The sequence below is a fragment of the Xenopus tropicalis genome, chromosome 6, assembly GCF_000004195.4.
Source record: "Xenopus tropicalis strain Nigerian chromosome 6, UCB_Xtro_10.0, whole genome shotgun sequence".
Lineage (NCBI taxonomy): Eukaryota > Metazoa > Chordata > Amphibia > Anura > Pipidae > Xenopus > Xenopus tropicalis.
In genome coordinates this window covers 73,769,826-73,794,064 of record NC_030682.2, presented here as the reverse complement: position 1 = coordinate 73,794,064, position 24,239 = coordinate 73,769,826, and the positions used below count along the sequence as shown (strand labels likewise).

The 24,239-nt window shown below is 46.5% G+C and overlaps 1 protein-coding gene across 1 annotated transcript in view; it reads right to left on the bottom strand.

Annotated features, from left to right (window-relative positions):
• Positions 1 to 16,598, bottom strand: part of bag1 (BAG cochaperone 1) — a 47,465-nt gene extending 30,867 nt beyond the window's left edge. The window contains exon 1 of the mRNA XM_002939497.5: positions 16,468 to 16,598. Within this exon, the coding sequence (XP_002939543.2) occupies positions 16,468 to 16,507 (40 nt within the window). The 5' untranslated portion in view covers positions 16,508 to 16,598. The remainder of the gene's footprint in view (positions 1 to 16,467) is intronic.
• Positions 16,599 to 24,239: the final 7,641 nt, after the last annotated feature.

Below are 24,239 nucleotides of genomic sequence, written 5' to 3'. Positions count from 1 at the left end.
AGTTTGGCTAAGCTTATTCTGGGGCGGTTTTTGTTCCAGATAAAAGGTTCTAAAGATGTTGTTTAGCCATTTTAGGTCTGTTGTTTTTATGTGGTATGGTAACATTTGCATGGGGTATAGCAGTTTTGGGAAAAGGAACATTTTTATGAAGTGTACTTTGCCCAAAAAGGTTAGGTTGGTGTGTTTCCATTCCTGTGTTTCTTGTTGTAGGGTGTCTATTGTTTTCCTTATGTTTAGTGCATATGTTCTTCTGTGGTTTGAAGGTATGGTTATACCTAGGTATTTTATGTTTTGTTTGGCTTTCTTAAAGGGAAAGTGCGTGGGCCATGCTGCGGGTGTCGGTTGCGTAAGTTGTAGGGCTTCTGTCCAAATTTATTTGGAATCCCGCCACTTTTCCAAATCTTTGTATTATCGTCAGAATTATGGGTGTTTCTATTTGGGGTTGGCTGAGGAATAGTAAGATATCGTCTGCGAATGCTGTTACTCTAAGAGTTGTTTGACCTATTTGGATTCCTTTCAGATCGGGTGAGTTTAATATGTGTCTTAGTAAGGGGTCAATGGCTAGGTTGAATAGGAGAGGAGATAGGGGCAGCCTTGACATGTTCCTCTGCCAATGGTGAATCTACTTGAGTTGCAGTTATTAACTGTTATGTATGTGGAGGGTAAGTTGTATAGGTTTTTGTATAGATTGAGTATTTGTATACCGAAATGTTGGAATTTTAGTAAGCGACGTAGGTGTGCATGTGATATCCTATCAAACGCTTTATCCGCATCTAAATTTATTAACATTTCTTGTTTTCTATTCTCTAGGTTGCTTTGGTAAATTACTGCTAGTATTTTCCTGAGGGCTTGGACGGGGTGTCGTTGTTTGAGGAATCCAGTTTGCTGCTCGGTGAGTATTTTTGGTAGGATCTGTTGTAGTCTGTCAGCCATTATTTTAGATATTATTTTTATGTCTTGGTTTAATAGCGAAATAGGGCTGTATGAGCTTGGTTCTGTTGTGTCCCTTCCTTCTTTGGGGATTAGTATTATTCTAGCAACATTGGCTTCGTGCCATAATGGATGTCCCTGTAGGGTTTCATTATAGAGTGTTTCTAGTGTTGGGGTTATGTCTGGCGCTAGTTGTTTATAGAATTCAGCTGGGAGACCGTCAGGTCCTGGTGTTTTACCATTTTTCAAAAAATCAACACATTTACTGCATTTTATGGGGGTTAAAACCACAAAAAACAAAGTTTAACCCAGAAAACCATATATTTTTTTAAAGTACACTTTCCTCCAAATCTAAAATGGGTACCCATGTCTTTCTACTCCAAAGTACCAAGCTGTAAAGCTTTCCTAAAATTGCACTTTTGATGAGGAGATTTCCGAATAACAACCTCAAAGCTTTCACTTTGCAGCATCTTACCCCCCACATACCATTAAGTACCAAGATAAATCACCCTAATTATGTATCCCAGGGGTCCACCGAACAGTTTGATGCCCAATGTGCATAGGTTTACCTAAGTTTGTGACATGTAGGGGCCCCAAGGTGAAGATCTATAATTTGTCATTTTAGCTATTGCAAAACCAACACATTTACTGCATTTTATATGGGATAAAGCTATAAAAAAAAAAAAAAAAAAAATGCTCCAGGAAACCATATATTTATGGAAAGTACACATTCCCCGAATCTAAAATGGGTACCCGTGTCTCTCTACTCCAAAGTACCAAGCTACAAAGCTTTCCTAAAATTGGTGACTTTTCATGACATTTCCGAAATTCACCTCAAAGCTTTCACTTTGCACCGTCTTTTCTCTCACAGGTCATTAGGTAACCATATTAAACAGCCTAAATATGAACACCAGAGCTTTACCCAACAGTTTGATGTCTAATATACATAGGTTTATCAAAGTACATGGCACTGACCCCAAAATATACATTGTGCAGACTAATTTCATGGCTTACATTTACCTAATTAATAAACACACAGGCAGTTTTGTGTGTCCAACATGGGTAAAGACGCCTTCTACACCAAAGTACCAATCTGCAAAGCTTTCCTAAATTTAGAATTTTTATGTAATTTCTGAAAAACACCTAAAAACATTGCAATTTGGCACGTTTATCTCACACAATTTTTTTGTACATACAATGGCAAATCACACTAAATATGAATGCCAGAGGTGTGCTGAACAGTTTGACCTATGATAGATTTAAAGGTTGCTTTAAATGTATCAACTGTTGCTGTGTTACCTGTGAACATCTAGAGGACTCAAGGGAATTTCAGTCATCAATTACAAATAAGAGCTATAAAATACAGAGTTTTATTAACTGCAATAGTACAGCTGTGATTTATTTAGGAACATGTGAGATATGTAAAAAAACAATATGTAGGATGTACAATGCAAGCTCTAAAAGATAGGATTAGAGAGTATGTATGTCAAATATTCATACAAAACAATGTCACTAGACATTTTGCTGAATGTAATAGTGACAAAAAATCCTTTCAGTACAGGCAGTAGAGCACATAAAAATTTGTAGGAGAGGAAGAGATACCCTTACTCTTCTACATAATTGTGAAGTATTTTGGATTTTTTACCTGCATACACGGATACCTTTGGGATTGAATTTTACTTTTGATGTGACTTGTTTTGTGTGAAGTATATGCTGTTTCACTGTAAATCTTTATTTTACTGCCTAACAAGATGTGTATGTTTTAATCTGAAAGATAAAGACCTCACTAGATAGGGTTAATTTAGCAATCTGATCTAATTGTAACAAGACCAGTGAGGTGTTACTTATTGATTGGTTTTAATTTGGGATATATATATAATAACATTTTTCTTGAGCCTATGATTAAGTGCTGGGTAAGCATGAAACGTGTCAGGCTTTGTACATGGGGTTTATTTTTATGGAGTGTAATTAAGTTTATATCTAGTATAAATAAATGTAAAGCAACTGGACTTGTTTGGTAATTACCAAACAAGTCCAGTTGCTTTACATTTATTTATACTAGATATACCATGACTAGGGATGAGCGAAAAAATTCACCAGCGTCGGTTTCGTGGCGAAAGTTTGCGTTTCGCGAAATGGCGGCAAAAATTCGCCGTGCGGCTCGTTTCGCCGCGCGGCAGAATTTTGACGTACGACCAAAAAAAAAACGCGCGACAAACGGAAACGTCATTTTAGCCTTGCCTATTTCTTCCACATCAGCCAATTAAATTGGAGCCCTCCCACTGTCCATATAAGGAGGTGCAGAGGCGGCCATTACTTCAGTGCGTTTTTGGTAGTGGATAGAGTAGGAGCTGAGGTGTGTGAGAGGTGTTGTCTGTTTAGCTAGAGGTAGGATTTGTTAGAGCTTTTTGTGAGTCAGTGCAAGTGGAAGTTGTGGATTTCAGTTTACTGCTTTCCCTCTTCTGCTTGCCTGCTCCCCTGCGAGACCCAAGAGCTCTTGTTAGGGCTACGTTTGTCTGTCTTTGTGTGTGTGTATCCCTTGTGGGTGCACACTTCTGGGGTTTAGTCTTTTATTTATTTATCCCTACCTTCCCCCAAATATCCAACCCCCCCTATTTTTTTTTCTTTTTTAGTTGGTCCAGGATGACGGGCCGTGGGAGAGGGAGGAAGGGTGGGATGGGAGGCAAGGGTGGGAGGAAGGGTGGTGTGGGTGGGGTGGGAGGCAAGGGTGGTTTAGGTGGGAGAAGGCATGGTGCTGGCTGTGGGCAAGAGCCCAGCACACGTGCTATGCCCAGTCTGGGCAATATAGGGCAGCAGCCACAACAGCAGCAGTCACAGCAGCAGGTGGCAGGTCGCAGTGGGGCAACTGGCAGTCGCAAGACTTTGCCAGATTTCTTTGCCACCACTTCGCGACCTATTCAGTCGCAGCAGGCAGAGGCAGTTATGGACTGGCTCACCCAGGCTACCTCCTCTGCTGCAGACTCTAGTGAGCAGCAGGAGGTGGCATCACCTGCTAGCTCAGTGATAACGGGCATGCTATCCCCCTTATTATTTGATCCTGAGGTGGACTTCAGCCCAGACACCCAGGATCTTTTTGATGATCAGACAGGTATGGGCGGGGCATTCCTGTCTGAGGAGGAGGTGTATGTGGCACAGCACACCACATCAGCTGTAGGGGATGTTGGGCAGGGTCCCCTAATGGCAGGGCAGCAGGCTGATGAGCCAGATGTGGATGTGGATGCAGGGTCTGATCTGGGGGAGGATGTTGAGGATGATGGGGACAGATCCTGGGTGCCGGCTCAGGAGGATAACAGCAGCAGTTCAGAGGGGGAGCTGTGTGTTGTTGTTAGTGATGCTGATGAAGAGCCGGCCCCAAAGAAGCAGAAGACCCCACCAACCACTGCTAGGGGGGGTAGGCAACAGGGCAGCACTGCACCTGGGTCCACAGGCTCTGGGCGTATGGGCAGGGACCTTCAGCCTTCAGGTCCCCAGCCCTCCACAGCAGGCAAGGTGGTGGCCCGCACTTCAGCAGTGTGGGCATTTTTTACGTGCCAGAGTCAGGACCCGTCCGTAGCAGTCTGTCACCTTTGCCAACAGAAAGTACGTAGGGGGCAGACAGGGTCACATATGGGAACATCACCATTAAGTTCCCATATGAAACGTCATCACAGGATGACGTGGGAGCAGCACCAAAGTGGCAGGGCACCGGGCGGCAGTGGTGCTTCCTGTCCACCTCCTCCCATTCCCCAGGGAACAGGTGCTAGCTCCCCAATCCCTGTAGCAAGGGAAGAGGATTCTGAGGCTCACAGTTGGAGGCGGCCACTGTGCAGCTCTGCCTCTTCTGCAGCCCCCTCTGTCTCCTCCTCCTCCTTATTGCCATCTCCTGCACAGCCCCTGTCCCGGCAGGTCTCCCTCCCGCAGTTCCTTGGCCGCAAGGCACCTCTTTCCTCCAGCCACCCCCAAGTGCAGAGGCTCAATGCCTGCCTGGCAAAACTTCTGGCAGTGCAGCTGCTGCCCTATCAGCTGGTTGATGCAGCCCCCTTCCGTCAGCTGATGGCTTGCGCTGCCCCTAACTGGCGGATCCCCAGCCGCCATTATTTTGCCAGGGAGGTCGTCCCTGCCCTCCACCAGCAGGTGGTGGATAATGTGTCCCTGTCCCTCGACTATGCTGTTGGGGGCAGGGTGCACTGCACCACAGACAACTGGACCAGCAGGCATGGGCAGGGGCGATACATTTCCTATACTGCCCACTGGGTCACCCTCATGAGTGCTGGGGAGGGTGCAGGCAGCAGGACTCCCCTCAGGCTAGAGGTGCCTCCCCGTGGGGTAAAGGGCAAACCCCACACGGCCACTTCCTCCTCCACTATGGATGAGCCACCCCTGAAGCATCCCCGCAGTTACGCTTCAGTGCAGTACAAGCGCTGCCAGGCTGTGCTGCAACTCCTCTGCCTTGGAGAGAGGCAATGAGCTCCATGCCCCCTTCCAGACTCAGGTGCAGCGGTGGTTCACTCCCCGCCAGCTCCAAGCAGGGAATGTTGTGTGCGACAATGGTCGCAACCTGCTGGCCGCCCTCCACCTAGGCCGTCTGACCCACGTGCCTTGCTTCGCACATGTTCTCAACCTTGTGGTTCAGCACTTCCTGAAGAGCTACACAGGGTTGGGAGTTGTGCTGGAGAAGGCACGTAGGGTATGCGGCCACTTCCGCAGGTCCCCCACCGCCAGCGCGTCTTTGTCATGGATGCAGCGGCAACATAGTTTGCCACCCCACCGGCTGATCTGTGACCTGCCGACGCGCTGGAATTCTACCCTGCACATGGTGGAGCGCCTTGTAGAGCAGCGCTGGGCGGTCAGCAACTACCTGCTGGAGCACAGTTCCAGGGGTACTCAGGGGGCAAATTTGGGCTATTTCAGTACAGAGCAGTGGCAGCAGATGAGGCAGCTCTGCCGAGTACTTGCCCCCTTTGAGCAAGCCACACGCTTTGTTAGCAGGGACAATGCGTGTGTGAGCGACATTATACCCCTGGTTTTCCTCCTCAAGCGCACGTTGGATGGCCTGCTAGAGGAGGGTGACGTGCCTGGAGGAGGAGTGCAGGCCCCGTAGGCAGGTGGAAGGGGCTGCGAGGCATGATGAGGAGGACATGCCTAATGAGGAGGATGAAGGAGAGGAGGACTGGGTGCCTGCTGAGCAGGGCCCACGCCACCCTACCACCCCAGCTGTTGTCCGCGGCTGGGAAGACACAGAGCAGGGGGAGGAGGCAGGAGATGACCTGCTGCATCTCCAGGGCAGTCAAGAAGAGGTTGGTCGGGGACACCTCTTCTACATGGCTGCCCATATGCAGACATGCCTCCGGAGTGATTCCCGGATCTGCGCCATTAAAGACCGGGAGGATTACTGGGTGGCTACAATGATTGACCCACGGTACAAGGAAAAGATGGCGCAGTTCCTTGTACCCAGCCAGAGAGAGAGGAGGGTGGGTCAATTGAAAAGGGCTCTGTGCGCCAAGCTGATGGAGGCCTTCCCCCAGCCTGACACTCAGGCCTCCACTACTCCACACATCCAGCAGAGACAGGAGTCTAGCAGCAGCAGCAGCGCAGCTAGAGGTGGTGGGAATCTAATGGATGTGTGGAGAAGCTTCTTCGAGCCTCGCCAGGCAGCAGCAGGCCTGGTTAGCACCCAAAGTCACCACCAACAACGGCTGGAGAATATGGTGGCTGACTACATGGGGTCTGTGAGTGTGCAGGACGCCATGCACACTGATGATGACCCCATGAATTTTTGGGTGTCGAGGCTCGACCAGTGGCCAGAACTGGCACAATACGCTCTGGAGGTGCTGGCTTGCCCCCCTGCCAGTGTCCTGTCAGAGCGTGTCTTCAGTGCCGCAGGTGGGGTGGTCACGGAGAAGCGGACACGCCTATCCACTGGCAGCGTGGATAGGCTATCATTTATTAAAATGAATGAGGCATGGATAAGCGGGGATATCCATGTGCCCATTGCTGACATCAGGGACTAGCCTCCTCTCCTTCCTCCTCTCCTCCCAGATGTACCCTCCTCTCTCAATTGCTGCCTTATACTCCCCTAATAATCTAGCTGCTGCTGCTGCTGCTGCTGCCACTATATCATCTCATATCATATTCTAATTTGTGGCCTATCAAGGCTCCTTACAATGTTGCTACTCTTTCTTAAATTCTAATTTCTTCTAATTTGGGGTCTGAAATGGCTCCTAATTATATTGTGGCTACTCCTACAAAATATCATCTACTTTGTGGCCGGAAATGGCTCCTAATTATATTGTGGCTACTTCTGCTAAAATATGGACCAATGTCTTCTAATTTGTGGTCTGTTGTTTTCTAATAACCTGCTGCTGCTGCTGCCACAGTATTGTCTAATTTCTTCTAATTATGGCCTATACTGGCTACTTGCAATGTTGCTACTTCTGCAAAATATCATCTACTTTGGGGCTGGAAATGGCTCCTAATTATATTGTTGCTACTTCTGCTAAAATATGGACCAATGTCTTCTAATTTGTGGTCTGTTGTTTTCTAATAACCTGCTGCTGCTGCTTGGTTGGTTTGAACCAAGATCAGCTGCTGGCGATAATTGCCATTTGATTTGAAAAGTGAGAGGTCTATGCTGTTGTAATGGGAAGCTCTTTTATTAGACAAGCACCGTGGAATTGAAAAACTTATGCCGAGGTAAAAACCAGTGGTATGTAGGCAAAAAGCTTCAAATTCCTAATATTTAATTTTATGTAAGCTCTAATTGGTAATTTAGTTTGGTCATTGGATGCTTTTGATTTTTACAGAGGAGGTGGGGGCGTTTGATGCATTGGTAAACTCCCTTCCCCCTCCTCCCCATTTCGAATGTTGAAGCATTGTATTGCCAAATGCCTGTGCCGAGGTAAAAAACGTTGGTATGAAAGCACAAGGCATAAAGTGATGATATTGTCTCTGCCGTCTAGTAAACTCATATGCGGGCACAAGGTGTTTAATTGAAGTGACATTGAGTATGAACGCATCAACTCCATTCTCTTTTTGTAAGGATATTTAATTTATGAAGAAAGATATCAAGTGCACCAAGTGTCTCACTTACTGTCAGGCATCGCTTAATCAATGTGGTGCCTCATAGTAATTTGTATAGCTGTTGTTCAGTCCGCTGGGCCCCCAAACAAAGACGTTCAATGTTTGAGTTGAGCAGAAATTGGTGTTCATTACTAGCGTCCGTTCATTTCGTTTTCAGCGACAGACACCGGAGTTTGAAACTTAATTGATATGTTTGTTCTCCCCGAAGAAGGAGATATTAAATACTACTATTGTCACTTTATTGTAATTTAAAAATCAAGCATGTTGATACGATTTGTTCTCAAGGCAATAAATGCTGCCAATCATGTATAGGTGTTTAGTGATAAATGCTCTCGATCATTTTATAGGTGCTCAGTAACAGGCTGAGATTGACAATTGCGGCAGGAGTAACTGTACATTAAAAGTTATTTAGTCCCTGTGTAGTGGACAATTATATGTGGAACATTTTGAAGCTAAGTAATTGCAATATTGATTGATGGTAAATAAATAAACAAACAATTAAAAAAAGAAATCAAATAAATAATGAAAATAATTTACTTCACACAAGTTTATTATAAATAAGGATATATTTGGTGACATCTATAGAAATACATTTATAATATGGTGATAAATTTGTGGAAATATAACCAAATGTGATACTTACCTTCTAAAGCGTTTGTGTAACAAATAGAGCCTTACTGGCTCGGCGGGGACGCCCACCGCGCCGTCCTTCCCCAGTTCCGGCTTCCTCCTAAGTGCGCGCGCGCACTTCCGCAAGTTGAGGTGCATGCGCGCTGGCGTGATGACGTCAGCGCGCAATAGCACGAAATTCAAAAGTATTTAAAGGGACTATCCAAGGCTATTGTGATACTAATATCTACAGTTAGTATTACTGGTTGTATATATATAGTTTATGTATGTGAGTGTATAGATTGGTTAGTATAGGTTGTGTGCTGGGTTTACTCGGATGGGTTGAACTTGATGGACAATGGTCTTTTTTCAACCCTATGTAACTATGTAACTATGTAACTATGACTTTGCCACTTTTTCATTGCCCGTGATAGAATTTGATTCTGGTGCCTTCCTGAGCTTCGTGTATTTGTTCCTGATAGTGTTTTCCTGTTTTTGACCCGGCCTGCTCCTGACTATTCTGTTTTCCGTAACCTGATTCCGGCTTGTACTTTGACTCCGATATTGTCTCATCCTGTTGTGCGATCATCCGGTTTTGACCATAGCTTGTCTGACCATCCTTGATTTCTGCCTGCCTCGACCCAGCCTGCCTGACTACGAACTTGCTTAACCCTTTTGTACCGTGATCTTCGGCCTAACTGACTCTTACTACTGTCGTGCCCCTTTGCTTGCCAGAACTCCTCGCCTTGTTCCTCTCGTTAAGTCCAGGTGACATCTGAGTAGCTGAGGGCTCCTCCGGAAGCCAAAGCCGGTCACAATACTGGTGAAGCCGAGCTGAGACCAAGGAACTTGGCATTAGTTCTGGTTTAGGGTGCCGACCGTGACAGTTTGTAGCTGTTTGTGGCTCCACCCACTTTTCAAAACTAAAACTGCAGTCCCCTAGTGACCAACTGTGGAAGGTTTGGGTACCCTGGGTTTAAAACTGTGAGAATGACAGCAGGTTGGATTTCTGCCAAGTCAATAGGTAAAATGTGATTAGCTGTTCACAGCTCCGCCCACTTTTGGGCATCCCACAATCCTTATATTTTCATTCAGGCTGACCCCATTACTTCTAGTTTGGGGGGTGTAAGATTGGCAGCAGTTTCAGTTTCCCCATATAAGTCAATGGGTGAAATTTGGCTGTTGTTGACTTTAAGTCATTCAACAAATGTTGCTGTATCATTCGGGGTGACCCCATTATTATGTTATTCAAGTTTGGGGGGTGTAGCTTCAAAGCTGTAAGAGTGGCAGCAGTTTGAAAATCTTCCCTGTCAAAGTCAATGGGAAAATTGGGGGGTTCAGAGGGGCGCCACAAAAAGACGGGGGCGGGATCACTTAGAAAAGCACAAGCAACCTGGTCCGCTATAGGGTGAGGAAGTGTGTGGAGTTTGGGTGTTGTATCCCTAAAACTGTAGGAGGAGTAGCGTTTAGAAAATGGGGGAGCTAAGAATAAGAAGAAAAAGCGAAAGAATCAGCTGACGTCGAAGAACAACCCAACATAATAATAAAGTTCCTGCTGCTGCTGCCGCAATATCATCAAATTTCTTCTGGTTTGGGGTCTGTTAAGGCTCCTAATAATGTACTTGTATTGAAGGCTTGCATTTCATTATAATTAATTGAATTATTTAATGGAGGTGCAAGCCAAAAAAGCATAATGGTTCTGAGGCCCATTCAATACAATAGCAGAAAAGTCAAAATTGTCACTTACGTGTCAAAATAGAGGCCTGTGCGTTAAAATTCACACTTGCACGTCAAAATATATGCTTGCGCGACCAAATATAACCTTGCGCGACCAAATGTACAATTTCGCGACACAATATACGCTTGCGCGACCAAATGTACAATTTCGCGACCAAATCTACGCGTGCGCGACCAAATGTACAACTACACGACCAAATATACGCTTGCGCAAACAAATGTACGTTTCGCGACGAAATATTTGTGCGCGCGACAAGCCCGGAGCGCGGCGAATTCGACGCTTGCACAATAGTTTGCGCGCATGCGCGTCACGTGGTGTGCACTTCAAGAGGGTGTGTCCCTAGTATAAATACCTGGTGCCCTGCCCTGTGACCAGTAGGACTGGAAAACTTTGCAAGGTGTGGACATGGCTGGACCTGGGAACATGACTGAGGCGCAGCTGCGGTACTTCATATCCTTCCTGCACCGGGAGGGATATGACAATATCCCAGCAGGTACTCCCGGGATACAGTCCATCCGCAGGGGGATTATCAGGAGACTGCGGCGTCGCCTCAGACGAGATCACCAGGTCAATCTAAGTGTCCGCAGCGTCTGTGGAGTGACGTCAAACGACATCACACAGAGCTCGTGGAAGAGCTGAGGGGAGAAGTGGAAGGTACATTTTATTAAAAATTAATATAAAGATTTTTCTTCTAAATTACCACTCACTTGTTTCCTATTTAATTTGCTATTTTTGAGCAAAAATGTGTTTGTGAAAATACTTTAACATTGGAACAATAGCCATAATTGCAGATTATTTAAATAGAGATTATCTCTTAATATTGTTGCCCATCCCATAACTGCCATGCTTATAGATGCCCTGCCCCATACCTTCTGTAAGGTTTGGACCCACACACACACAGAGGCTTTTGCTATAGGCTTTATTTTACAAACTGTAAGGCTGCCAGCTCTGCTCACATGGCTGTAACACCATAATGGCTCACATGACTGTCATACCATAGTGACTATGATACTATCTGGTTTGCTGGAAAGGGCGCCCTCTAACGTCAGCAGTGTTGCATAGCACTAAACATTAACAAAACATAACAAACATCTTATAACAGGGTTGCTGTTGAACACTACACCTGCCATGCTTACAGATGCCCTGCCCCATACCTGCCATGCTTATAGGTGCCCTGCCCCATACCTGCCATGCTTATAAATTGCCTGCCCCATACCTGCCATGCTTATAGATGCCCTGCCCCATACCTGCCATGCTTATAGATAATGGTTTTCCTGTAGTTACATGACACATCTCAGCCTGTATCATTTGTTCGGTACAAATTTCTCAAACTGAAATTCTTTCATTGTCAGACGAATGGCTACAGGTGGACCCAGGTGAAGATGGGGCGGAGGCACCAGATGCAGCTGGTCCACCACAGGATCCACCGTCACCTGCACAGGCTCCCCAGGATGACGAGGCAGTGGCAGCAGCAGCACCAGCAGCAGCACCAGCAGCACCCCCAGGAGCATGTGATGCTGCCTCCCAAACAGGGGGGGGCAAATGTATTTTTAGACCTCCTGCAAGAGGTCTGCCAGGAGATGGCCCAACTTAACAGGGGCATGGCCCTTATGAGGCAGGACATGGCCCTTATGGGGCAGGACTTAAAAAACATTCAGGAGGCTGTCCAGTCTGGTGGTTCTCCTCCTCCTCCTCCTCATCCTGCTTTTATGTAGTTTTAAGTGCATTGCACTGTTGTGCAATTTTGTTAAATTAAAATCATAATTTTCAATCTTCAACATTTGGATTTTATTTCATTTAACTACTGATCAGATGATACTTGAAGTCGTGTAACATTACATAGTATTTTAGTAGATTCATTACATTTACACAAAAATATACAGTATATTCATGTTAATGTGGGATACAAAAGCACCCAGATGTTATCTGTTCATATTTATTATTAGTTGTGGCTTGTGTTTGTAAGCTAGTAGTAACATATAAAATATAGATTGTACTTTTAGGTACTTTTTTAGTGCAGTAGTAGACACCATTACCTGTCAACCAGAAGTATTGTAAAAAATCACAGACATGTTTTTAAGAAACTGGCAAAATGGGAGCCTTTTTTCACTTGGGAGAAAACACTTGTAGCATAGCGGATAGGAGGTTCTCTAACAATGTAGGGCATGTGTGTAGCAGGCAGTATACTCAGCCAAACTGCATGGGAATTGGTCTTCTCATTGACTGCAATGCAATTCAGCGAATTTTGCAACCTGTTTGGGAATTTTGCCACAAAGCAAAACATGGCAGATTAACTTAAAGGGTGGTTCACATTTAAGTTAATTATTAGCATGTAGTAGAATGGCCAATTATAAGCATAGTAACATAGTAAGATAGGTTGAAAAAAAGACATACATCCATCACGTTCAACCTTAATGCCTATATATAACCTGCTTAACTGGTTAATTAAGAGTAAGGCAAAAAAACCCCATCTGAAGCCTCTCTAATTTGCCGCAGAGGGGAAAAAAATTCCTTCCTGACTCCAAGATGGCAATCGGACCAGTCCCTGGATCAACTTGTACTGAGAGCTATCCCCCCTACCCCTGTATTCCCTCACTTGTACTGAGAGCTATCTCCCATAACACTGTAGTGATACTAAGCAACTTTACAATTGGTCTTCATTATTTATTTGTTCACAGTTTTTGAATTTTTTGCCATCTTCTTTTAACTCTTTGCAGTTTTCAAAAAGGGGTCACTGACCATGGCAGCCAAAATCCCCAGCATTCCAACTCTATGTTAGCAAGCCCATGGTTGCTAAGGTAATTTGGAAACTAGCAACCAGATAACAGGAACCGCATGCGTTAATTTGCACATAGAAATAATACTAACGCATGATTCACACTTAGACGCGCTAAATATCGCATTAGGCTATGCGAAAATTCACCCCTACTTGGGGCAGGCGGTAATTATAGAAAAGTGCAGTAAATTAGCTTTTGGCAACACAATATGGACTTTGCAGTGGGATTTATTCAAGTCTGTGTTGGCCCCAGAGTGATGCAGCCGCCAGTTTGCAGGGAAATGGGCATTTTCAGAACAGTAGTTTTCCGAAAGTAATGCCGTGTATGGCTAATATGGCGTGCGTTTTTTTGCACACGGCGACTATTTGTGCGCGATGCGTTGATGTGATGCGTCCAAAATAGTCTTCGCGACTTAAATAACGCACACAGCATCGCGATAAAATTTTTAACGCATGCTATAAATAGCGCTCGTTTTAACGCACTTTAGTGAATCGGCCCTCATAAATAAAAAAAATGAAGACCAACCGCACCAGCATATGGTCTCACAAGGGGTCTGAGGATCTCATCTCGGTACCTAATGGCAGTCAGGCTACCCCTGGCGAGCACATGGAGGGCTGTGTGGCCCCCCAAAGAAATGCCACCCCACACCATTACTGACCCACTGCCAAACCAGTCATGCTGGAGGATGTTGCAGGCAGCAGAACATTCTCCATGGCGTCTGTCACATGTGCTCAGTGTGAACCTGCTTTCATCTGTGAAGAGCACAGGGCACCAGTGGCGAATTTGCCAATCTTGGTGTTCTCTGGCAAATGCCAAACGTCCTGCACAGTGTTGGGCTGTAAGCACAACCCCTACCTGTGGACGTCGGGCCCTCATACCACCCTCATGGAGTCTGTCATGTTTCTGACCGTTTGAACAGACACATGCACATTTGTGGCCCGCTGGAGGTCATTTTGCAGGGTTCTGGCAGTGCTCCTCCTGTTCCTCCTTGCACAAAGGCGGAGGTAGCGGTCCTGCTGCTGGGTTGTTGCCCTCCTACGGCCTCCTCCACATCTCCTGATGTACTGGCCTGTCTCCTGGTAGCGCCTCCATGCTCTGGACACTACGCTGACAGACACAGCAAACCTTCTTGCCACATCTTGCACTACCTGAGCTATTTGTGTGGGTTGTAGACAACGTCTCATGCTACCACTAGAGTGAAAGCACCGCCAGCATTCAAAAGTGACCAAAAAAATCAGCCAGAAAGCATAGGAACTGAGAAGTGGTCTATGGTCACCACCTGCAGAACCACTCCTTTATTGGGGATGTCTTGCTAATTGCCTATACTTTCCACTTGTTGTCTATTCCATTTGCACAACAGCATGTGAAATTGATTGTCAATCAGTGTTGCTACCTAAGTGGACAGTTTAATTTCACAGAAGTGTGATTGACTTGAAGTTACATTGTGTTGTTTAAGTGTTCCCTTTATTTTTTTGAGCAGTGTATTTGGTAGCTATTCCCCTCTTTGGTCACTAGACGGTTTAATTTGCACCTGTGTAACCTACTTCTATATTTACAACGATAACTATGCCTTATTTTGGCTTTTGAAGTGAAATCAATGAATTGACAAAATAAATTATTTTACAGCGTGGTTAGCAGTGAGAATACCTGATCCAATGGTCACATTGTGAAATAAATAGTTTTTAGGGGAAAAACAAAGACAAAATGATAAAATAAGGAACTAAAAAAAAAGTATATGTGTATCTGTGAAGTGTGTGAATGCGTGTTTTTTGCTTTTGTACATATTTACACACTTGCATACAATGTCAGAAACAAAAGCTACATTTAGTAAAAGGTGTTGTGTGTGTATGTAAATGCATGTATGTGTGTGTGTAAATGTTTTTATATTAGACACTAATATATATATCATTATGTATCCTGCCCTGTGCCCTGGATTTATCTTGTCATGTTCTAGATATTATACATGAATTTAGCAGCGTGGTCAGTGAGCAGAATCCCTCCCTCTACTGGTTGGAGACACAGAGGCCATCTGTCTTCTTAATCTGTGAAAGTTTTCTTGTGAACACGGCAGGGAAGAAGGAGGGGGGAGCAGGTGGCTTGTAACTGGCTCATGCATAACTATCTGCAGTAGAGCCTCAGGCTGAGGTTAGTTTTTGTTTTGCAACTGCAAACTTGTGCCCCAACTGAACAACAATATACAGGTATGGGACCTGTTATCCATAATGCTCGGGACCTGGGGTTTTCAGGATAAGGGATCTTTCTCCATACCTTAAGCCTGCTAAAAAATCATTTAAACATTAAATAAACCCTATAGGATTGTTTTGCCACCAATAAGGATTAATTATATCTTAGTTGGGATCAATTACAAGGTATTGTATAATTTATACAAAGAAAAAGGAAATATTTTTTAAAAATGTGAATTATTTCCTTAACATGAAGTCTATGGGAGATGGGCTTTCCGTAATTCGGAACTTTCTGGCTAATGGGTTTCCGGATAACGGGTCCTATACAAAACCATGCAACAACAGTGGGCCCCCTAAAATCAGAGGGCTTTCAGTATTCAGTCATAATACTCCCCAGTCAGGGCAAGCAAGGAAGAGCTATTCTGTGCTCTGTCAAGGAGAGGTGGGGGGTTAGTATTAACCAGGCCACATCTATGTTACTTTAGGGACCATAGCTGCACAGGAAATTGGTATAACTGGATACCCTACAGTTGAAGCCTTTAAGGGATAGATTCCACTGTGGCTGGATTGTGGTGGTGGAGTACATCCTCTCTCCCTATTACTGTAATATCACAGTTACAGCATCATCAGTTCAGTGTAAGGGAGTAGCCTTCTGTTCAATAAACCTTTCTTTCATGTTTAAGAATCACTGGCACCTTTTACATTTACTGTTATCAAGGACAAGAAAATCTATTATGACCACACAAGTAACTGATCTGAGGTATGAACAATACAGGAGCTTCCAAGTGTAAACAGTTTCCAAGTGTAAACAGTACAGGGGATCATAGCCTGAATCTGAGGTGTCAACAATATAGGGGCCAGTTAATTTCAGTACCGATACCATTTAAAGCTTACACAAACGTAAACAGTCACAGCAGCCAGACAGATGGGGAGCCACACGGGGGAGGGGGGCAGTGGGCTGCCAGTTGGACAGCACTGCTAAAAGAGAGAATTACAAAGCTAACACCTATCTGTATATCTGTATTTTACAGACTCATGGATTCACAGTGTATATAAACATGCTGTCTCTGATATTTGATGCAATGCTTAGATCTTTGTAAATTTAATAGAATAAAAGTATAATAGGCATTAAATTATTTTTTAACCTTACCATGTGTGAGTGTAATGGTCAGTCCACAACTGGAGCTCATTTCCTGTTCCACAAGATTCTCCTTTAACTTAGGACTGTGCTCAAGTATTCTGTCAGCCTCCTTTCTATGTCAGGTGATGTCACTTCCATTTCCTCTCCTGAGCATCTAACTTATAGCAAAAGGCAGCCATCTTCCTTAAGGGAACATTTGCCCTGCCTTCTGATAGTATATAGATGTTTATTCTGTGACTTGATTTTCTGTAAAATGTATTTACTTTTAATTAACCTGTGAGAAAATTGAGCTCCTCATTGTAAACAGCTTGTACTTACTAGCTCACTAAAGTAAAGAGGAGTGTTCATGCAGAAAGGTATCTTCACAATTACAGGAAAGGAACAGATTGAAAGTTAAAGAACCAGAACAATCACCTGTCTGGGGCCACTCTAGAAAATATATTTTCAGCTGAAATACAGCAGACCTCCCAATATGTATAAAAATGGAATATAATTAATTTTGTCTATAATCTATTTGGATTTTGCCAAAGCATTTGATACCGTTCCCCACAAACGACTGCTTTCTAAACTAAGGTCTATTGGTGTTAGTGAAGTCGTTTGCACATGGATAGAAAACTGGCTACAGGATCGGGTACAGAGGGTGGTTGTTAATGGTACATTCTCTACTTGGAATAAGGTTCTCAGTGGGGTCCCTCAGGGTTCTGTACTGGGTCCACTTTTGTTTAACTTGTTCATAAATGACTTGGGGGAGGGTATTATGAGTAATGTATCAGTGTTTGCAGATGACACAAAACTCTGCAGACCAGTCAATTCTATCCAGGATGTGACATCCCTGCAGCAGGATCTTGACCAACTGGCGATCTGGGCAGCTAAGTGGCAGATGAGGTTTAATGTGGATAAATGTAAGGTCATGCACCTGGGATGTAAAAATATGCAAGCCCCGTATACCCTTAATGGGACTGCACTAGGCAAATCCTTAATGGAGAAGGACCTTGGAGTCCTTGTGTAACGGTACCTGGTGGTCTAGTGGGGCGGCGGGGACGCCCGCCCTCTTCCTTAGGCGTGCGCGCGCGGACTGCACGGCCCTTTAATGCGCATGCGCGTCCTTTGATGCGCGCGCATGCGCACTTGCGTTTGGGAGCTCGGCGCTCGCGTGACGTCACGTTGGCGCCAAATTCGAATATTTAAATCGCTTTCTGGTTTGTCTCCTTTGCCCAACGTAGGTTTTCTTCCTGAAAGTTCCTGGGTGTTTTCTACTTAGTATTTCCTGGTTTTTGATCTGTGCCTGTACTGACTATTCTCCTGAGCTGCCTGAACCGACCTTTTGCCTGATTCTGACCATTCTCGTTTTCTGCCTGGACCGATCTTTGCCTGCTTGACCACTCTTTCGGATTCCGTTTTGGTTACCACGCTGCCCGATTGTTGCTGACCCCGGCCTGATCTCTGACTACGCTGATTTGTTCCCCACTCCCTGCAACTCGGTCCTGGGTCCCTTGCTCGCTCAGAACTCTCTCCTTGGGTCTCTCACTTTTAAGACCTGGCGGCATCCGAGTAGCGAAGGGCTCCTCCCGACGTGAAAGGCGGCTGTTAGAGGCAGAAGCGTGAGCCGTGACCAGACCCTTGGAGTCAGTTCTGAGTTTTGGGATACCGACCGTGACATTACGTTGGGCCAGATATGGATGCTGAAGGGGCAGCCGCGTCCCCTACTTCCTCTCAAGCAATCTGAGCGAACCTCCTTCAGCGTCTTGGGGAGCAAGAAGCTCAGCAGGACCAAATCATCCAGTGGCTCCAGAGACTGTCTATAAGACTGGATGAGCTCCAACAACAGCCTACTGCTCCTACTCCAGTTCCTATCTCAGGAGGCACCTCCAGGCCTGCAACTCCCGGGGTGCTGGCAGTGGAGCCTAAGGTTCCGTTCCCCGAGAAGTTTTCTGGGGAGCGAAGTAAATTTTTTGCCTTCCAGGATGCATGTAAGCTATATTTTGGGTTCCTCCCTCGTTCCTTTCCCACTGAGGAACTTAAGGTTAATTTCGTGATGACCCTTCTTCTTGGGGATCCACAATTGTGGGCATTTACTTTACCTCCCTCCGACCCAGCCCGTACCTCCCTAGATTCCTTTTTTAGGGCCATGGCAATCATTTATGACGACCCGGATCGTTCTGCCTCTGCTGATTCTGCAATTCGTAATCTCAGGAAAGTTAAACGTCGGGTCGAGGATTATTGTACTGAATTCCACCGTTGGGCGGTAGAAACGGGCTAGAATGACACTGCTTTACAAAGTCAGTTTAGAGTCGGGCTATCCGATTCTGTAAAAGATAGTCTGGTAAATTTCCCTGCTCAGCCCTCCCTAGATTCTCTCATGCACCTTGCCATTCAAATTGATAGGAGGCATAGGGAGAGACGTCTTGAGAGAATCCCGGCAGCAGCTCCACACTCCTTTTCTGTAGAGCCAGTACCTAAACCTGAAGTTTTTTTTTCTAAATCTTCAGAGGAACCCATGCAGTTGGGTTCTACCCATTTATCTTCTGAAGAAAAGGTTCGGAGGCGGGCTAATGGGTTATGTTTGTACTGTGGGGATAGAGGTAATTTCCGCAGCTCCTGTCCCAAAAGGCCGGGAAGCGACAAAGCCTAAGCAGATCTGGGGAGTTCTGCTTGGGTAACAATTTTCTTCTAAACTTATGCTACCGGTTCTTCTGGGATGGGATAGGGGTTCTGTGGAAAGCTCAGCTTTCATCGATTCTGGGGCAGAAGGTAATTTCTTAGATATTACCTTTGCCTACAGGCAGGGAATACCCACACTTCCTTTATCCTCCTCGGTTAAACTGCTAGCAATTGATGGAACGTCCCTAGGTTCCGGGTGTATTTCTTCTAAGTCTGTACTCTGTTCCTTGTCTATGAGCTCCTTTCACGTAGAGCAAATTTCCTTTTTCATCATAGATTGCCCACATACTCCTGTGATCCTAGGCCTTCCCTGGTTGCGTAAGCACAATCCTCAAATTGACTGGGTGGCTAATAAGATTATTCAATGGGGGAGTGATTGTCAGAACTTATTGTCAGGACCTGCCTGTACCAGAACTCAGGACTCTATGTTAGGCAGGTTCAGCATTACCACACTGAGCCACTGGAGACCTTGGGCATCCAGCCCTGTACATTCTGTTAACCCCTCTTCTTTGCTTCTGTGTTTATATTCTCCTTCTCCTCCCTTAATTAGCCCAGGTGGTTCCAATCGGTCAATTAACGGACTTTATAAGCCTGTCACAAGCAACCCCTGGTTGCTTGATCATTGAGCCTTTTATGTTCCAGTGACCTTACCTGCTTGTTCCAGTCCCTGTTCCTGCCTGACTCCTGCCCGCATACCTGCCTGACTCCGTTACCTTTCCCTGTTCTACGACTCCTGTTCCCGACCTCTGTTTATCTCCCGGTTTTGACCTCGGCCTGATTATTGGACTCTCCCTGCCTTCAGCCTGCCTTTGACCACTGCCCGTTATTCCGGACCCTCCTTGTTTGCTGCCAGTCCTGACCCTCTGCCTGTTTTACGGATTTGTTTCGTCTTCTGCCTGCCTCTGACCACTGGCCTGTTGTAAGGACTTCCATATTGTTATTACTCTATTTTCATTAATAAATCATGTTTCAGCAACATAACTTGTTTCCTTTCTATCCACAAGTGAAGTACCCCCTGTACCCATATTACACGGCATATAAGCTCCTACCTGCCAGCCACCCACCTGTGGCTGCGCCTGACAGAATGATCAAGCCACATAAAGAGGAGCTTGCTGGTAACAACTCTGCGGTTCAAAGTAATGCTGAACTACAACTCTCTGCAGACTGGCTTTCCTCCATTAAGAGGTATGAGGGGGAGAAAGACTCATTCAATTATTTGCTTGATTTATGTAAAAAGTTTTCTACAGTGCCATTTTTCAAAGAAGCTCCTGATAATATGAAGAGCAAGTTAATTATTCTATTCCTTTTGGGCGGTGAGGCCGCAGAGTGGGCTGAAACCTGCATTGATGAAGACGCACATTTTTTAGAAGACCCCTGTTCTTTTCTTTCATTTTTAAAAGCAACATTTACAGGAGATCTATGGCCAGTTTCAAATGTATTTTCCTCCACCTCAAATCCTTCTGCTGCTGTACTACCCAAAACTTTCCAACTCACTCCTCCGGTTCCAAGGTACTCACCCAGGCCCAAAGACTGCACACCTGCTTCAACTTCTTTCAGCGAGTTTTCTGAGGTAGAAGAGTTTTCTGAAGATTCACCTGATGAGGAAGATTGGCAAGATATTTTTGACGACAAAGAATGGGAAGATTTGGACTCAGATGAGGAAGAAATACCTACAGCATTTACCACTAGGTTTAAAGGCCGGTCTATCTCCAAAAACTCTCCTATTCCTCTGTCTGTTTCTTTTCCTGCTGTATCAGCCCCTCAAGATCTTAGGCCTGAACCTCAATTTGTTTGTTTTTCTAATATAACCAAGGCACCTCTGCTGGCTCCAGCCTCTGTGCCAGTGCTTCAGACTCCTGCTCCAGCCTCTGTGCCAGTGCTTCAGACTCCTGCTCCAGCCTCTGTGCCAGTGCTTCAGACTCCTGCTCCAGCCTCTGTGCCAGTGCTTCAGACTCCTGCTCCAGCCTCTGTGCCAGTGCTTCAGACTCCTGCTCCAGCCTCTGTGCCAGTGCTTCAGACTCCTGCTCCAGCCTCTGTGCCAGTGCTTCAGACTCCTGCTCCAGCCTCTGTGCCAGTGCTTCAGACTCCTGCTCCAGCCTCTGTGCCAGCGCTTCAGTCTCCTGCTCCAGCCTCTGTGCCTGCACCTCTGCCGGCTCCAGTCTCTGTGCCAGCGCTTCAGTCTCCTGCTCCGGCCTCTATGCCAGTGTCCCAGCAACAGCGGCCTTGTCCTATTCCAGCACCCAGACAGCGGCCTTGTCCTGCCTCAGCTTCTGTGCCTGAACTGCAACCCTCAGCTTCTGTGCCTGAACTGCAACCCTCAGCTTCTGTGCCTGAACTGCAACCCTCAGCTTCTGTGCCTGAACTGCAACCCTCAGCTTCTGTGCCTGAACTGCAACCCTCAGCTTCTGTGCCTGAACTGCAACCCTCAGCTTCTGTGCCTGAACTGCAACCCTCAGCTTCTGTGCCTGAACTGCAACCCTCCGCTTCTGTGCCTGAACTGCAACCCTCCGCTTCTGTGCCTGAACTGCAACCCTCCGCTCCTATGCCGGCTCCCCGAAAGCTGTCTGCTCCTGTGCCGGCTCCCCGAAAGCTGCTGCTGCCTGCTCTAGCACCTGCTATTAGCCTACCGGTTCCTGTACCCGCAGTCCAGTCTCCGGTTCCTGTACCCGCAGTCCAGTCTCCGGTTCCTGTACCCGCAGTCCAGTCTCCGGTTCCTGTACCCGCAGTCCAGTCTCCGGTTCCTGTACCCGCAGTCCAGTCTCCGGTTCCTGTACCCGCTCCGGTGTCTGCTACCCAGCCAGTGCCTGCTCCGGTGCCAGTTCTCCAGCCATCAGTTCCTGCCTCGGTGCCAGTTCTCCAGCCATCAGTTCCTGCCTCGGTGCCAGCGGTTGTGCCTGCTCCTGCCTCGGAGCCAGCGGTTGTGCCTGCTCCTGCCTCGGTGCCAGCGGTTGTGCCTGCTCCTGCCTCGGTGCCAGCGGTTGTGCCTGCTCCTGCCTCGGTGCCAGCGGTTGTGCCTGCTCCTGCCTCGGTGCCAGCGGTCGTGCCTGCTCCTGCCTCGGTGCCAGCGGTCGTGCCTGCTCCTGCCTCGGTGCCAATACTTCTGCCACCAGCCTCTGAGGACAAAAATGCTTCCGGACCTGCCATCCCTGCTACTGGATCTGGTAGTTCTGGTGTCCCAGACTCTGCCAGTTCTGTTGTAGTGTTTGGTGGTCTTGTTGCTTCCCTGGGCGTCTCTCTTACACCTGTAGTGGGTGTCTATAATGGTCCTCCACCTGTAGTGGGTGTTTTGTGTGGCGATGACTCCGCTGTGGCCCCTGACCCTGGCGACGACTCCGCTGTGGCCCCTGACCCTGGCGACGACTCCGCTGTGGCCCCTGACCCTGGCGACGACTCCGCTGTGGCTCCTGACCCTGGCGACGACTCCGCTGTGGCTCCTGACCCTGGTGACGACTCCGCTGTGGCTCCTGACCCTGGTGACGACTCCGCTGTGGCTCCTGACCCTGGCGACGACTCCGCTGTGGCTCCTGACCCTGGCGACGACTCCACTCTGGCTCCTGACCCTGGTGACACTTCTATTCTGGCTTCCCGCTCTGGCAACTTGTTGCTCTGGCTCCCAACCCTAGGCACTCCTATGTTCTGGCTCCAGTCCCTGGCGTCTCCTTTGCTGTGGTTCCTGGACTTGGTTACTCTCCTGTTCTGGCCGCTGTTTCCAATGAACCACCTATTCTGGCATCCACCTTGTTTGGGACTTTTTCTAAGTTTTTTCCTTTGGTTTAATTTATGTTTTTCTCTGTGTTTTTATGTAATTTTCCAAAGTAGTTTTGGGCCAGTATTTTCTATTTTTGCAGGTTTTCTGTTTTTGGTTTCTGTGGACTTGAAAGTTTTGGACATTTTTTGGACTGAAAACCTTAAGAACATTTTTGTAAAGAAGATGTTTGAAAGATGTCCACCCGATCCTGGGATCGCCCGGAGGTCGATCCTCAAGGGGGGGGTAATGTCAGGACCTGCCTGTACCAGAACTCAGGACTCTATGTTAGGCAGGTTCAGCATTACCGCACTGAGCCACTGGAGACCTTGGGCATCCAGCCCTGTACATTCTGTTAACCCCTCTTCTTTGCTTCTGTGTTTATATTCTCCTTCTCCTCCCTTAATTAGCCCAGGTGGTTCCAATCGGTCAATTAACGGACTTTATAAGCCTGTCACAAGCAACCCCTGGTTGCTTGATCATTGAGCCTTTTATGTTCCAGTGACCTTACCTGCTTGTTCCAGTCCCTGTTCCTGCCTGACTCCTGCCCGCATACCTGCCTGACTCCGTTACCTTTCCCTGTTCTACGACTCCTGTTCCCGACCTCTGTTTATCTCCCGGTTTTGACCTCGGCCTGATTATTGGACTCTCCCTGCCTTCAGCCTGCCTTTGACCACTGCCCGTTATTCCGGACCCTCCTTGTTTGCTGCCAGTCCTGACCCTCTGCCTGTTTTACGGATTTGTTTCGTCTTCTGCCTGCCTCTGACCACTGGCCTGTTGTAAGGACTTCCATATTGTTATTACTCTATTTTCATTAATAAATCATGTTTCAGCAACATAACTTGTTTCCTTTCTATCCACAAGTGAAGTACCCCCTGTACCCATATTACACGGCATATAAGCTCCTACCTGCCAGCCACCCACCTGTGGCTGCGCCTGACACTTATGCTCTAACTCTGCCCAAGTTCTAGCTGCTACTTCCATACGAGAGTTACCTTCCCCTTACTCTCCATTTGCAGATGTCTTCTCTAAAAAGGCAGCTGAAACCCTTCCTCCGCACAGACCTTATGATTGTGCCATAAATTTAATTCCTGGCTCCTCTCCCCCTAGGGGTAGAACTTACCCATTATCTCTCCCTGAATCTCTTGCTATGGAGGAGTATATTAAGGAAAACTTGGAAAGAGGGTTTATTAGGCCCTCCTCTTCTCCTGCAGGAGCTGGCTTCTTCTTTGTAGAGAAGAAGGATGGGGGTCTTAGGCCTTGTATTGACTATCGAGGTCTGAACAAAATCACAGTCAAGAATCGATATCCCCTTCCCTTGACTTCTGAACTCTTTGATAGAGTGAAGGGTGCCACTATTTTTTCTAAACTTGAT